The 16408-nt window shown below is 34.4% G+C and overlaps 1 protein-coding gene across 1 annotated transcript; it reads left to right on the top strand.

Annotated features, from left to right (window-relative positions):
• Positions 1 to 4500: 4500 nt before the first annotated feature.
• LOC111381369 (light-inducible protein CPRF2-like) lies at positions 4501 to 12755 on the top strand. Its single transcript, XM_023005145.1, has 6 exons — positions 4501 to 5029; positions 5288 to 5366; positions 9673 to 9883; positions 11540 to 11615; positions 11700 to 11825; positions 12250 to 12755. The coding sequence occupies exons 1-6, from the start codon at positions 4589 to 4591 to the stop codon at positions 12619 to 12621; spliced, it is 1305 nt and encodes a 434-aa protein (XP_022860913.1). The 5' UTR covers positions 4501 to 4588; the 3' UTR covers positions 12622 to 12755.
• The last annotated feature ends 3653 nt before the right edge of the window (positions 12756 to 16408 follow it).

The raw sequence follows: 16408 nt of genomic DNA, 5'->3' as shown, positions 1-16408 counted from the left end.
TATCAAAATGACAATTTCCAATAGTGTAAGGTATAACAAAACTTCCTGGATCCTTTAGTTTTGGAGGCAGCTTTTTCTGTATTTTGGCACTGCATTCCTCAGTTAGCATCAATGTTTCGTTTCTTCTATCTTTCGCTTGTTAGAGAGGATATCTTTTAGAAATTTTGCATAACTCAGCATCTGAACAAGTGCCTCAGCAAATGGGATGTTGATGTGTAATTTTTTGAAGACTTTAAGAAATTTACTATATTGCTGATCTAATTTATGCTTTGTCAACCTCTGCGGGAATGAAATGGGTGGCTCATGAGGGTTGATAGAATTAGTAGCTGTACCCAGTGATGTATTGAAACTTTTATTGGCAACATCCCCTGTTGTTCGTTCAGTCTGTTCCACAATCTCCTCATCTAAGGTTGGTGTTGATTCCTTGCTAGTTACTGGTCTTTTTACATGTATCTCAGGTAGTTGTACTCCATTTCTGGTTGTTATAGCCTTTGCGTGCTCCTTAAGATTGATTTCAGTGTTACTGGGTAGGTTTCCTGGTGCTCTACCCGTTATGGAGATTGCTATTTGTCCCATTTGCGTCTCCAAATTTTTGATTGCAGCACTTTGGTCTTGGAGAGTTGCGTCTGTCTTTCGCATAAACTGGTTGTTGGTCTCCATGTACTGATTAGTCGTTGCCATGAACTTCTTAAACATCTCTTCCAATGGTAGCTTTTTATCCTACTGCTGAAATTGACCTTGTGGTCTGTTTTGATTCTGGTTACTCCACGAGAAGTTTTGGTGTTTTCTCCAGCCCTGATTGAAGGTTTCTGAATGTGGATTGTTCTGTTGGCGTTGACCCCATTGCACAAAATCTGCATGTTCGACCCCCTGTGTGAGAATTGGACAGTTGACAGTATTGTGGTCTACTCTACATTCCTCACAGCTTGGCTTCTTGACTTGTTTTGCATTGGCGGTCTGTGAAATGCTTTCAACCTTATGGAACAAGGAGTCTATCTTTGCAGATAATGCTGGGTAAGTATCTATTTCATAAACCCCCGGCGTTCTCTTCTGAGCCACTCGATCTGTAGACCACATAGCTGAAGTTGTAGCCATTCTCTCAAATGGTTCCCATGCTTTGTCAATTGTTCTTGTGGAGATAGACCCTTCGGATGATGAGTCCACCATGCTCTTGAAGGATGGAAGTAATCCAGTGTAGAAAAATCGAATTTGTGTCTTCTTATCAAAGCCACATTGAGAACACTTCCTTAACATATTTTGAAATGATTCTATGCCTCTTCAAATGATTCGGACTCGCCTTGGTTGAATATAGAGATGCCATGCCACATTTTTGCTACCTTAGCTGGTGAGAAGAACTTGGTGCATAATTTGTGGGCTAGCTCGTTCCACGTGGTGATGCTCGCCACGGGAAGTGAATCCAGCAATTCAAGTGCTTTATCCCACAAAGTGTGTGGAAACAATCGCAGTCTTATAGCATCGTCTGAGATACCCTGGTACCTAAAGTGTTGGCACATGTCCAGAAATCGGGATATGTGTGTATGTGGATTCTCACTAACCATCCCATGGTATTGATGCCCATTCTGAAATAGTTGAATTATATTTGTTTTCAGCTGGAAGTTTTGTTGTCCAAATGGAGGATACACAATGCTAGTTTGATTCTGGACCACCGATGGTGCCATGAAGTCCCCAAGTACCATATTTCTTTCATCTTCAACCCCTACGCCTTCGTTGAGGTGGAAGTTTTGTTGCCCAAATGGAGGATACACAATGCTAGTTTGATTCTGGACCACCAATGGTGCCATGAAGTCCCCAAGTACCATATTTCCTTCATCTTCAACCCCTGCGCCTTCGTTGAGGTGAATTACCGGACGATTTTGCTTGTTAGCCATCTGTTATTGCTTTTTTTGGTCTTTTTGAATTTGTTGTACTGTTCTTGCTTCTCTTTGCCTGTGATGAAATGTGCGTTCGATCTCTGGATCAATGGGAACCAAGTCTCGATCAGGCGTTCTTTGCATACAAGCCCTAAGATAGTACAAATAGCACAAAATTAAATTAAAGTAAACAATAAACTAAGTCTAGTAAGCTAACTACTACTAATCTAGATAAGTTCGAATTAATGTCACAATAGATAAAATTAAACTAAATTTCAATCCCCGGCAACGGCGCCAAAAACATGTTTACGAAATTATTTTTTTCGATTTAAAATCCACCGCAAGTGTACAGTTCGTTAACAAGTAGTAAAATGGATTATGAGTCCAAGTATCGATTCCACAAGGATTGAATTAATTCAAATCAGTCTATTATGACCTTAACCGAAACACGAAAGTAGGATTTATGTGTTGTGATTTGACTAAGGAAAATGTGAATTATGATGCAATTATGAGTGAGAACTTATACTAAATGCAAAATGACCTGAATGTAATTTATTAGATTTTATGGGATTAATGAATTACTAACGCACTAGGATCACGAATTCTCAAACAATACCCGTTCAATTTTCAATTATGAAAATTTGACACACAGTCCCACAAATGATAAATCAATATTCCTATTTTAATTTAGCAATCTCTTTTGAGCAATGCCAAACCTATATCAATACGTGATTCGACTATATCCCTATGATGAATACTACCATACAGGAATGCATTATGATTTCATGAATATTCAACAATTCACACAAGGCATAGAGGTATTTTTCTATCCCCTATCGGACCCTATGATGATTTATACTATGTCGAGCCTATTTTCCTTCTTTCGATTGCATAAAACAAACCCCCAAAATCATATAATTACGTGCACAATAAAAATATGAAAATAAAAACGTATAAATCAATCAATTTCGAAACATGCGTTCAAATATGTCAAATCTCCAAATTAACAATCAAACGCAGTGTTGCAAGGTTCATCGATCTCCTAACAATGAAAAATCTAGCCTAACATGCTAAAAAGAAGAAAATACAAAAATAGTTGAAAAAACGTCATCAACCGAATCAAGTTTCAATCTTCAATTGGCGCGATGTTTTCCTCTTGTTCGCTCCTTGTTTTCTCCTTCAAAATCTCTTTTTTCTTCTAAAAACGGCGTTCCCTTCGTTCTGATCGAGTTTTTGTTTATATAGGACCCTAAAAATCTTGTTTCCATAAGAGTTTTGACGGAATAAGGAAACTACGAATTTTGTCTCCGGTCGCATAAAGCATCTCTATGCGGTCACATAGAGTAAACATTTACTGAGAAATAATTCTCGGTTTGCTTTTATGCAGCCGCATAGAGGGTAGCATAGTGCTACCAACTATGGAAAAAGTCCATTTTGTTCCTTATACCTGAATCTTTCACTTCTTCGCATTTTTTCTTCATTCTTTCCATTCCATCATCTCAAGATATCATCTATTGGCATTTGGCTTAATCAATTTCTCGATTTGTTCATCGGGTCAACTTTTGGATAATTGCACCTTGGTCCCTGAACTTCACTTTGCGTCATTTTAGTCATTTTCGCGTCCTTTCTCCTGAATTTCATCTTGTTCATCGGTGCTCCCTACAATTCACAAATGTAACGAGATTAAGTCACAATTCAATCATTTTGCTCGTAATTAAGTCATATTTGTGATATAAATAAGTGTGCAAAAATACACTTATCATCTGCTAGTGTTTCAAAGATCCGAGACTTTTCCTGCAATTATCCCTATTAATATATAATAACATATGAATTTCACAAAGTATCAAACCTTGACTCTTAACAAACAATAATCTCCATTCACTTGTTTCCCGCATGAATGCTTGTTTCTATTATTTACATATAAGTCCTTAGAAACTGTGAAATCTCAATTTCATTATGAACTTTTCAACTTTCTCCATTAAGTCCTAAAATCTACTGTATGATGTTTTGGTGTTTTAAGCACATGATTTTCCTACAAAATATGAACACATATCCTCTCTAAACACAAATAAATATAATCTAGAGTATTTTGATATCTCAAACGTATGATTTTCTCTTAGAATTTAACATGTATACTAATCTCATAAGAATTGAGTCTCATTTGATGAACTCGACTAGAATTTTATTATCTTTGAGACACATAAATACAAATTAAAAAAAGAAGAAGAATGTAACCACAAAATTTGCAAAACATACCAAACAAAGGGCACCCTATTTTCTCATAAAGTCTCTAATTTTGATGAAAGTGTTTTCTATAAATTCGAAAGGAGTAATATTATTCACAATCGGTAACTGTAGTAGTTCTATTATGTGATAACTTATTATTTGAGATATTAACTTATTATTTGATGCAACATAATTATAAGAAATTAATGTCTCAAATAGCAAGCTGACACACAAAATGACTAATACATTTGCTGAGTATAAATCACACACACACATATACATATAGACACACACACACATACGAGTAGCAATGCCCGTTACAAAGTGACACCAAAAAGGAGATAAAATATCATAGACATAGTTGTATAATTTTGGAATCTATTTTATATTTTTAACATTTTGAAAACCCCATCAATCCATACTTTTATTATCCAAATAAAACTATCCATATAATATGTGCACATTCTGCATGCTTTCTTTACGAGTTATACATGGATAGCGTGTTTTCAGTGGACGAAATAGCGGATCACTTCTGGTCACCTCAGCCGCCGCCGAAGGAGGAGCATGAAGAGTCATCAGCCTCCGCCACTACTCCGGCGGGGTCCTCCTCGTCGAATAACAAGAAGATGATGATGAATCGCAGCTCTTCCGAATGGGCTTTCCAGCGCTTTCTCCAAGAGGCATCCGCACTCGATGATTCCTCATCGCAACAACTTGCGATGGATAAGGGATCACATCCTCCGCCGTCGTGTTCTGCCACCACATCAAACGACGTTGACTTTAATATCAAAAGTAATGATAGCAATAATCGAAAGACGGCGGCGGGTTCGGTGGTCCCACCACCTACTAATATTCCGGCTGATTCCGAGGAATACCAGGTCCTCCTTAAAAGCCGCCTCGAGTTGGCGTGCGCCGCCGTCGCGTTGACCCGGGTATTCTTCTTTTATTACGTCATTTTTTTTTTCTCGAGCCGCTTTTATAGTGCTTCTGCAATTTATACCTCGTGGTATCCACTTGTACCTTTTCCTTCTCAACCTAGCATTATGAATTCCCAATTTCCTTCCTCGGTATGGGAGCCTGATTTTTTTTTTTTTTTTCCATCTTTTTATTTCGTTGAGTAACGCAGAGGAATTTAAGGCTTTAAGAAACAAAATATTGCACTCAAGTCTGCATCGCAATTTTTTATGTAGGCAAATAATTTGAAGCTTCAAGATTCAGCATCTGCAGCACCTGGAAATGGACCACAGGCTTCTCAAGTTCGGCTTAAAGGTTAACATTTTACTTCTTTTGTGATTATATAATTTTTCTTGTATTCATCGATACTTCTATAAAAATTTAGTTGCAACATTGAATACTATAACACTAATTCACAAGGGTTAAATATGCATATTTTTATGAGAAAACGAAAATGAAAGCAAAGTTTGCCAAGAAATTACTTAACTTCAATTATGAATATCTTTCCGCTTGTAAAAGATACAGTGCCATAAGAAAAACAAAGTAAAGAATGCTTTGCTATTTTCTTTCCTTCTATTTCACATGCCAAGGCTTGCTTAAGATTCCTTACAACTGATTTTCAATCCTTCTCTTAACTACAAGCCTCTCCTATCTTCCCCATCTTTTCTTTACACCCAGTTCGAAGTTTGAAATTTGTTGACCTCGAATTTTAAAGTCAACAAATCCCGTACCACCTAGTCACCCTTCAAAGCCTTTTCAGTCACCGGAGAATTTTAAGAGCTACTTACACTCATTGCCACCAAATAAAGGTTAGAGGATGAAGAGCAAGAATTTGGTTAGGGTTTCTAATATCACCTTTTCTCATGATTTCAGGGTTATTTATAGATATCCTAAGCCTATGGGATTTTTGGTCTTTTCCTGTTTCAGGACTTGTGTCGCTTTGCTGTTGAAGGTCCTGAAACAGCTTTGTGATTCTGGATAGTTTTATGACACGTGACACTCATTAATTGGTTGGTTTATTACCTTCACAATATTCTTTAGATCACCTTCGTCGCATGCTCACTAACTATTTTCCTCACATGGGACTTTACTCTTGCTACCACGTGTTCAAGAGGATATTTTTTTGCTTTCGTTTAAGGGGGCAGATACTTGAATGATCCAATAGCTTTTATTTATATATCTTTCTGGAATCTAAACGATTCAATGTAAATTGGTTCGCTTATCAAGGTTGACATGTTGGCTAAGAAAGTCAATCTCATGTCACAAGTTTAAAGGTTCGCCTGTCCGGATGAAACCTAGGGAGAAGTGGTTTTATAGCTTCACCTTTGCGAAGTGGTTGTGGTGAAACTTGTCTTGTTGTAATTGGTTGGCTACGTGGTTCCTTTCCTTATACGTGGGTTCAGCCTGGCGTCCACGTGCGACTATTTTATGCCGCATGGAATCATAGAGTAACAATAGTTCCAATTATATCCCAATTATTTTATGGTTTAACAACTTTAAATACAAAACCAACAGGCACGTGCATGTATAAATTGAGGTGGTTTTGTTGGTGGATGATGGTAGGCGGCTAAGATGGTCTATTGTCTGTAGAGTGGTGCCTTTGAAGTTCTTGGCTGAAGATGGTGGGTCTTGGTGGGCAAGGGCGCTGGTGAGGAGTAGGTGTTGGGGTAGAAAAGAGGTGGAGTCCTGCATAGAGGATATGTTGCATCGGTTGTGTTGAATGTGGTACCGCGTGGGAGGGTGATGTGGATGGAAACGTGATTTGAAAGAGAACGGATCAACAATTCACTGAAGAATGAATCTGGATCGACATAAGACTAGGAGAATGCTGGAATAGTACATCTCAGTTTATTAATCAAAGTCTAGCAGAAAGATTCCAAATGATAGAGTACTTATAGTAATTAAAGCAATTAACAAATCCAAATCCAAATCCAAATCCAAATCCCAATCCCAATCCGAATCCGTCCAAATGGACACTACTGTTGTGGTAGTTGAGCTTTGTATTAGTGTGCTAAAGTTTCCAAAGTTATTTTTGAATAGGAAGGTTTATATATGAGATCGAAGAGTCCTAATGTAGTTGGGCAACAAAAGCTTAGTCACACTAAAGAGTGCAAACCTTTTCAACTCAACTAACTATTGGAGCAGCATTTCATGATTTGTGCAATATGATTTTGTCTTAACTAATGAGCTTGGCTCTTCATCATCGAACGATCAATTTCGAATTTAATGCTACTTGAATAGTTCTGCAAAAACATTCGTGATTTATGTGCATGAATCTCTTGGTTGACGTTCTCTCAATCCAATCTTTACAACATTGCCATAACATTCTTATACTTACTGGTGCATGTGTCTGTCTTTTAGTGCAACTTACCTTACAATTACAAAGCAGGATAAGTCTCAGATCTCTTTTATATGATCTTTAGCTTCACCCGCACATATTGATGGTGTATTTTGGTGAATTTAGTTGTCTGTGGACCGACTGATGTCAAAGTTACATATTTTCCCCACAGCTTCCGAAATCGTGCACGTAAATGAAGTCTTTCAATTATATGTATGCAATCATTCCTCTCAAGATCCTCTTGATTGCATCATTTTTCTGAATTGTTGTAGGAAACCTTGTATGGAAAGGAGCTACAGATGGAAATTGTAATTAATTAAAGATTGTGAGTTTAGGTTAATTGGTAGGTTGATTTATTTCCTTACTAAGATAATTATGTTTTCCTTTTCTTGTTCGAATTTTATAGTATAAGTAGGAGGTATTAGGAATGAATTTTTCATTGGGAAATAAAAATCCACAATATTGATTTTGATTTCATGTTATAAGAACCGTGGTTTCTCCAACTTAGCAACTCAATGGCGGAATTCTCCGCTAACTGCCAAGAGTCGACGACCTTTGCAACTTCAGTATTCGAAGTAGAGGTCAGTTCTTCAATCAGCTCAAATGGGCTAGAGAATTCTTCCTTCCAACTCATGGTGGAAAAATTGAATGTAAGGAACTATCGAGAGTGGGCTCAATCCATAAAATTAGTAATAGACGGTAAATTAAAATTGGGTTATCTTATTGGCGAAACCAAGAAATCGACCAGCATTGTGATATTGCAGAAGTGGAAGTCCGAAAACTCCATGGTAATAGCTTGGTTGGTAAATTCGGTGAAAATGGCGATTGGAAAAACTCATCTCTTCCTCCCAACCGCAAAAGACATCTGCGATTCAGTAAAAGATACTTACTTTGATGTGGAAGATTCATCACACATATTTGAAATTAAAACCCGATTGTGGCAGACCGGCAAGGCTCAAGAGACGTGACTGATTATTATATGTAAATGGTAGCTCTCTGGCAAGAATTAGACCTCAGTGTTGAGGAGGAATGGAAATGCGTAGATGATTGCACACTGTACAAGAAGCTGGAGATTGCAAGATAGAAAAAGGGTATTAGTGTATCTCAACGGAAATACATTCTTGATCTACTCAGAGAAACTGGCATGCTAGGACGCCCCTATTGAATCTAGAAAAATAAAAGACACAGGGAGCCCAGTGGAAATAGACAGATACCAAAAACTGGTTGGTAAGTTAATCATCTCTCACACACTAGACGATATTGCTTTCGTAGTTAATGTGGTAAGTCAACACGTACTTTTCTAAAGAAGCTTATCTAGAAGCAGTATACAAAATTCTCAGATATCTATAAGGCACTTCTGGGAGAAGATTTTATTTTTTGAAAAAAATAAAAGGATCGGAGTAGAAGTATTCATTGATGCTAATTGGGCTGGATTAGAAGATCTACTTCGGGCTATTGTACATTTGTATGGGGAAGCTTAGTGACCTGGAGAAGTAAGAAATAGAATGTAATGGATAAAAGTAGTGCCGAAGCTAAATTCAGAGCCGTGGCCGAAGAAATTTGTGAGGGAATGTGGATAAAAAAACTCTTGAAAGAATTTAAAGTAAATGTGGAACTCCCAATCAAACTTTATTGTGACGACAAAGCAGTCATCAGTATTTCTCTCAATCCAGTACAACATGACTGAACCAAACATATAGAAGTGAACAAACATTTTATCAAAGAAAAGGTATAAGATGGGATTATCTGTATGACATATGTTCCTACAACTTAACAAACCGCGGATATGTTAACCAAAGGACTGTCAAGACAAAGCTTCAACGATTTCAACATCAAGTTGAACGTGATTAACATCTATAGTTCAACTTGAGTGGGAGTGTAGGAAACCGTGTATGGAAAGGAGTTACAGATGGAAATTGTAATTAATTAAAGATTGTGATTTTAGGTTAATTGGTAGGTTGATTTATTTCCTTAGATAATTATGTTTTCCTTTTCTTGTTTGAATTGTATAGTATAAGTAGGAGGTATTGGGAATGTATTTTTCATTGAGAAATAAAAATCCAGAATATTGATTTTGATTTCAATTGGCATATTTTTCTGTTATTGAACACCTCGACTTTTGACAAGTAAAATAATACAATACTTTCATCGTATGTATGCTTATTGTCCAGGAGTTCATCTATATCTATTGATAAAAACAGATGATAATGGCTTGGTGTACTCTGAAGGTCAAAGCCATTACTGACATTATTTTCTGTTTTTCTTTTCCCCAATCCTTTTAAGGAGCTGGGCATGTATCATCAGTGGGAGAAGATAAGGATGCCAGTGGAACACTTGGGTTATCTTGCCTGCCTGCAGTGCCTAAGAAATCTGGGGCTCAGGTTAAGTCAACAACAAGTGGTTCATCTGGAGAACAATCAGATGATGATGAGGGTGAAGGAGAAACTGAAACAACTCTGAATATGGACCCTGCAGATGCAAAGCGCGTACGGAGGTATGAAAAGAATATCTTTTAGTAGCTAATTGCTCAAGAATATGTGCAATCACACAAGATTGATTTCATAATATATATCTCATGGTAGGGGGATGACTGCATCTTGATCTGTAATCTGTAGAGAGAACTTTTATGGAACTGCATAATAGTACTGCTACTGTCAAATAAAATGAACATGCACCTAAATTTAGTATTTAGGAGAAGACAAATATACTTAAGGGTCGTATTGTTGTTGAACTCATTGAATGTGCTCTATAGACGTTGTCTGCTATAGCTTTTTTCAACCTTTTTTTTTTTTTTTTACTCTATTTTGTTTCGATGAATGGTAACCTCTTTTGTTTTGAGCAATTTCGAAACTTCCTTTTTTGTTTTTTACCACCCACAAAAAATAGCAAGATTTTTTTTTCTTGCCAACAATGGCAACCTTTTTTGTTAAAGTGGAAATTTTCACCGTGAGTCCCCGACATATGGACCTTGTTGCAATTTGGTCCAATTTATTTATATTGCGAACGCCGGCCCCAACCCTTTGGTTCTGTAGCTTCATTGATTTTCGTGGACAGGTGGTTGGAGGTGACATAGGTATTAAGGACGCTAGAGGTGGAGTGAGTTGCAGGAATGATGGCTGGGTGGCAGTGGTTAGAAGGATGTGAGGTTGGGGTCTGGTGGTGGGATTGGGTTACGTATTTTTTTGTGGTAGTTTGGAAAGGGGCCAGGGTGTGGGTGGGGGGTTGCGGGAGAGGATGCATTTCTCCTTTCCTTTTTTTCCCCCTTTTTTCCTTTTCTCATTTAAATCAAAATAAGTGTGTAATCGGCTAGTTAGTTTAAAAGATGGCTAATTAGGATTTTTTGAGGCTTTAGAAAACGTGTGACAACAGATTAAGGTTGAGGACTGATTGCTCATTTTAAGGGTTGAGGACCAACTCGTACCATACTCTATTGATCAACGCTGCAATATTCCATTCGATAGTCTATATAATTTAAATACCTTTTGTGCTTAAAGTCCTAATAAAAGAAATGAAAAGTTGTCTCTCGTAAACCTAAAAGCTTAAAATGAAAATATATCTGAATATAGAAAAATAGGAAATCACTTAAACTAAATCACAATCTCTCTCCCTGAAATAAATGTGTATTCATCGTTAAGTCTTGAATCTGGTATCTATTAAAATCTTCATCAAAAGCATATGGTAGCAAGTTCCTGGTGAGCTGGAGAATAACCTATAGTAAGGGATGATACTTGTGGAGTAATATATAAATAACTTAATTTCAACAATAACAAGGTTCTTGATTTTTGTATGTGGTAATTTTATTTTCATAATGCCAATGCATCCGCCACATGCCTTCCAACTTTTTATAATTTAAATATGATATAAACTCTATCATAAATAATATATATTTTTAACTCGAAGTTATTATAATTAACAATTAGGTGAGATATTTAAAAGATTTCGACGAGGGAAATAATAATAAGTATAAAACTAAATTTATATTATGTAAATGAAGAATTTTAAATAATTTAATCATAGTTATATTCGGTGCTTTACAGGATATGAATATATGGATGTATATGAAGTTCTAAATTACTGTGTGATCCTTGATGTACATTGTTATAATTGTAAAAACAGTTCTTTTATCAAATTATTTTGTTTTCCTTTTCAGAATGCTTTCAAACAGGGAATCTGCAAGACGCTCAAGAAGAAGAAAGCAGGCCCATTTGACCGAGCTCGAGACACAAGTATATTTCTTGAGTCTCATCATCTTCATTTACCATGGTATTCTGATGATTTGTTTATTGAGATATAGCTCATGCTTCTTCCAGGTTTCCCAGTTAAGAGTTGAAAACTCTTCTTTGATGAAGAAACTCTCTGATATAAGCCAAAAGTACAATGAAGCAGCTGTAGACAATAGAGTTCTGAAAGCTGATGTTGAGACATTGAGAGCTAAGGTAAGATTAACACTTAACTGGGATTCTGAAAACTATATAGTGATTTTATCCTTATAATTCATGAACTTAGGCACAAGAGTCACAGATGGGTCTCTTATTATGAATTTCAGGATAAAAATTTGTTTACTTTTCTTGTTGATCCACTATTATACGGATTAAATGAATCCAAAATGCTGTATAAATGTACTGCTCCTGAATAAGAAAAGTTGCATGAATTTTTTAGTAGATTTTGATAAAAGTTTATGAAATGTGGTTGAAAAATTGTAATCCCATAAATTGTATGATTAAAATTAATTATTGACTTTGATTTAGATTTTTATCGATTTTTTTAGCTAAATAAACGGGCTAGGAAAAATATTGGATTTAGGTTTCTTTGATCTTAATAGAAGTATTCATTAGATGTTGATTTTTCGGAAAGTAACAGGTAAAAATGGCAGAAGAGGCTGTTAAAAGAGTAACAGGTTTAGGCCCACTGTTCCAATCCATGTCCGAGATATCCACAATGGGCATGCCATCTTTTGCTGGTAGTCCATCTGAAACCTCAGCAGATGCTGCTGTACCAGTACAAGTGCTAGATGACACAAAACAGTGCTATCATCAAAGTTCTACATCGACTGGTGATCCTAGGTTCCAAAATGGTTCGATAGATATTCCTCCAGCAGATAATGTACAACAGAATGATGCAGCAGGTGCGCGGAACAAGATGGGAAGAACAGTTTCGATGCAGAGAATCTCTAGCTTGGAACATCTGCAGAAACGCATTCGTGGGGGAACGGGTTCTAGTGGAGAGCAGTAGAGTATCTATTATTCTTCAACATACTATGTGCATTTGTTGGATAAAACAGCATATTTAACAATTCTAACTACTTAAATGCTTATTTTATTTTTCATTTAAAACAAGAAGGGAATTCATTTTCCAGATTCTTATCTCTCTCCGGTTATGTTCTCTGATTGTGTCATCAAATGCCAAAATGAAATATGGTGGTTCTCACCATTAATTTTTATAATTACCCTTTTATTTTTATAATTACTAAATAGCTCCTGATTGAAAATCTAATGACTTATTTTATTTAGTGTGGGGGAGATTATTTGAAAAGCGATTTTCCTGGAGAATGTATCGACAAAAAGTAGGAAAAAATTAACGGAATATATATATTTATATGAATTTGTAATTGAAAAGAAAGTGGAGAAAAGTGATTTTTAAAATTCCACTTCTACACGAGCACTCTGTCTTTCTTCTCATTTTTTTCTTAATTTTTTGGGGAGTGATATATGTGTGTGTGTGTAGGGGGAATTTGTAATTGAAAAGAAAGTGGAGAAAAGTAATTTTTAAAACATCACTTCCACACAAGCACTTTTTTTCTTTTTATTTTTATTTTTATTTTTATTTTTTTGGGGAGTGAGATATGAGAGTCAACTTAAAAAATGATTTTTAAAATATTACTTCCACAAAAGCATTTAGTTATTTCCATGTCTTAATGGAGTGGGATATAAGAATCTTATGCCTTTATTTCTTGTTACTCTGTATAGGAAAAAAAATAAGTCAAGCTAAACTTACAGCGAGTTATAATCATATGTGCAGGTTTTGTCTAGAGTGCACTAGAATTACAGTGTAAATAGTGCGGTTTAATATTAAGCCCCCGTTTGCCCTCTTTAATTCTCATCAATTTAAATTAAATTTTTCTTTCACTATTTTTAACCACACAATTTTTAATAAAATAATATTTTACGTAAATCGAAAACTTTTTATTCTTTTACAACAACTCATTTAAAAAAAAAACACTATTCCTCCCATTATAATTCAAATTAATAGGGGGCAAACGGGGGCTAAACATTGTCACAAAGTCGAGGCTTGCTTTGCTCATAACAAGTTTCCACTCTTCTTCTGTATCTTTCAATTATTTATAAAAAAAAAAAAAAAGGACCCAAAATATATAGTTATGAGGAATAGAGTTGTTCTATAAGCTTGTTATTGTCGTAATTTTCTCAAGCTACGAAAAGAAAATTCATTAGCCTGTGCTAACTTAGGATTTCTGATAATATCACCATTTAAATTTAGGGTTAGTAATTAAAAATATGTAAATATCACACATGCATTGTTCCAAGAATTGAAAAACCAAAAATGAATTCTCTCTCACAGAATTGCACTTTTTGAATAGTATTAAAAATATAGATATCATTTAAACCCTATTTGATAAATATTAAAATTCAGATTTTTAATCAAAGTCAAAGTCAACAATTAATTTTAACTACATATTTTATAGTATCCCCAACTTGTCAACCACACATTTTATCAATTTTTATTAAGATCTAATAAAAATCTAATTTCAATTCTCATCAAACAAAAACTTAATATTATTATAACTATTGTCTAACTTCTAATAAAAAAAGGAAGAGGGGTCTACTATTTATGCAATAGTAAACGAATCCAATTTTACTATACATGATGTCATTTTTTATTTTTTATTTTGTTTATGTCAAACAAATGTTCTTCCACATATCATTCCACTAGCATTAAAAAAATAATTATATCAAACAAATGTTCTTCCACACATTATACCACTAATATTAAAATAATAATAATAATTTTAGTAAATATAAACTGCTATGAACAAAAAAATAATAATAAATGAATAAATAAAAATAAAAAAATCTTCTCACATGAGCTTTAAAAAAAAATAAACTCTCCATACAGTGCGGAGAGATGGCAAACTATTTGTGGAAAAAACTCTCCGCATAATGTGGAGAGATGACAAACCATGTGTGGAGAGTTCCAACTCTTCGTACAGTGTGAAGTAAAAAAAAAATATAAAGAAAATCCCTTCGCACGGTGCAAAGAGATGACATTCTGTACAGACAATCCGTACAATTTGTGCGAACACTGTCCTCACAAAGTGTGGACTCTCCATACAGTGCGGAGTAAAAAAAGGAAAAAAATCTTCGCACGGTGCGGAGAGTTGGCAAACTCTCACTACAGTGCGAAGTTATACAAAAAAAAAAAAAAAAACTCTCCGCACAATGACTGTCACGTGCGTTGCACGAATTTTGCATATATCGTATTTTTATTAGTGTATGAATTTTTATTTTCTGGAAAGTTTTTGAAACAATATCTAGAAATATTTTCATATTTAAAAAAAAAAAAAAAAAAAAAACTCTCCGCACAATGACTGTCACGTGCGTTGCACGAATTTTGCATATATCGTATTTTTATTAGTGTATGAATTTTTATTTTCTGGAAAGTTTTTGAAACAATATCTAGAAATATTTTCATGATATAAGAAAATAATTGTAAATTATTTTTACAATTGCATAGCAGTATTGTGTCATCTAAAAAAAATATACTTGTATATTTCATACATGAATAAAAAATATACGAGATTATTCAAATTATTTTACTTGTATTCTTTGATAGTGTTTATATGATTGAGTTGAATATGAAAATTATATTTCTAAATTTTCTGTAATTCAATATTGAAAAATTGAAGATTGAGCACCATATTCATAGGTATTTACATTTTGTGTTTCATATATATTTAATATTTATTTTATACTTATGTTGAAAAAATAAAAATTTGAATTTTTTTTAAAAATTCGGTTAGGTAAGTGAATGTACGGTGTTCTACATTCTTGATATTTGTAAATGCAAAAATCGGTATATAAAAATACAGTAAGTTGCAAATACGGTAGGCAGCATATACGATATGATGAAAAAATACGATAATGTGAAAATACGGTAGTTGCAAATACGGTAAGTTGCAAATACGGTAAGCAGCATATACGGTAAGGTGCAAATACGATAAAGTACAAATACGGTAAGTTGTTTGCAAATATGGTAGACTGTATATACGATAAGCTGCATATATGGATTTATAATTTGTTATAAATGTATAAAATTTATTTAATATTAAATTTTTTAAGTATTAAATGTTGTAATTCAATATTATTTCCTTTTTCACAATTGTATTTCCGAAAATTTAAAAAAAAAAATGGCTATGAAATTGTTAATTTTTAAATGTGTTTTTTAACTGAAGATAAAAATGATTTTTTTATGTTATTTGTAAAAAAAAATTTATTGTAATTTTACTAGCGTAACGAGAAGATTTATTATGCATTTTTATTTTTTGAATTTTGTGAAGAATTTTGTTTATGGTAATTGACAAATATTCTTCCACACACGCATCATGCCAACGACATTAAAAAAATAATAATAATTTTAGTACATATAAACTCTATGAGACCAAAAAAATAAAATTTCCGTACATGAGCAAAAAAAAAAAACTCCGCAAAATGCAGAGAGATGACAAACTATCTCTCCGCACAGTGTGAAGAGAAAAACAAAAACTTTCCAAATTTTATCCACAAGTTTTAAAAAGTCTTTTCTCAAACAACTTTTGAGCAATGCATTGAACATTTTAATTCTTGGCCTACAACACGAAAGTATAATTTAATTGAAAATTGTATCCTCTTCTAATATCCAAAAGCTGTTATCAAGCAAATATAAAATATTGAATTTGAATGGTACCCTAGAGTCTCCATTTGTGAAAGCAATGCCATAGTACTATCAATATCTATTTCTTTGCACA

This window comes from Olea europaea, unplaced genomic scaffold, assembly GCF_002742605.1.
Source record: "Olea europaea var. sylvestris unplaced genomic scaffold, O_europaea_v1 scaffold2299, whole genome shotgun sequence".
In the NCBI taxonomy this organism is placed as follows: Eukaryota; Viridiplantae; Streptophyta; class Magnoliopsida; order Lamiales; family Oleaceae; genus Olea; species Olea europaea.
Note: the sequence above shows the minus strand (reverse complement) of the source record. Positions and strands in the feature narration are given on the sequence as shown.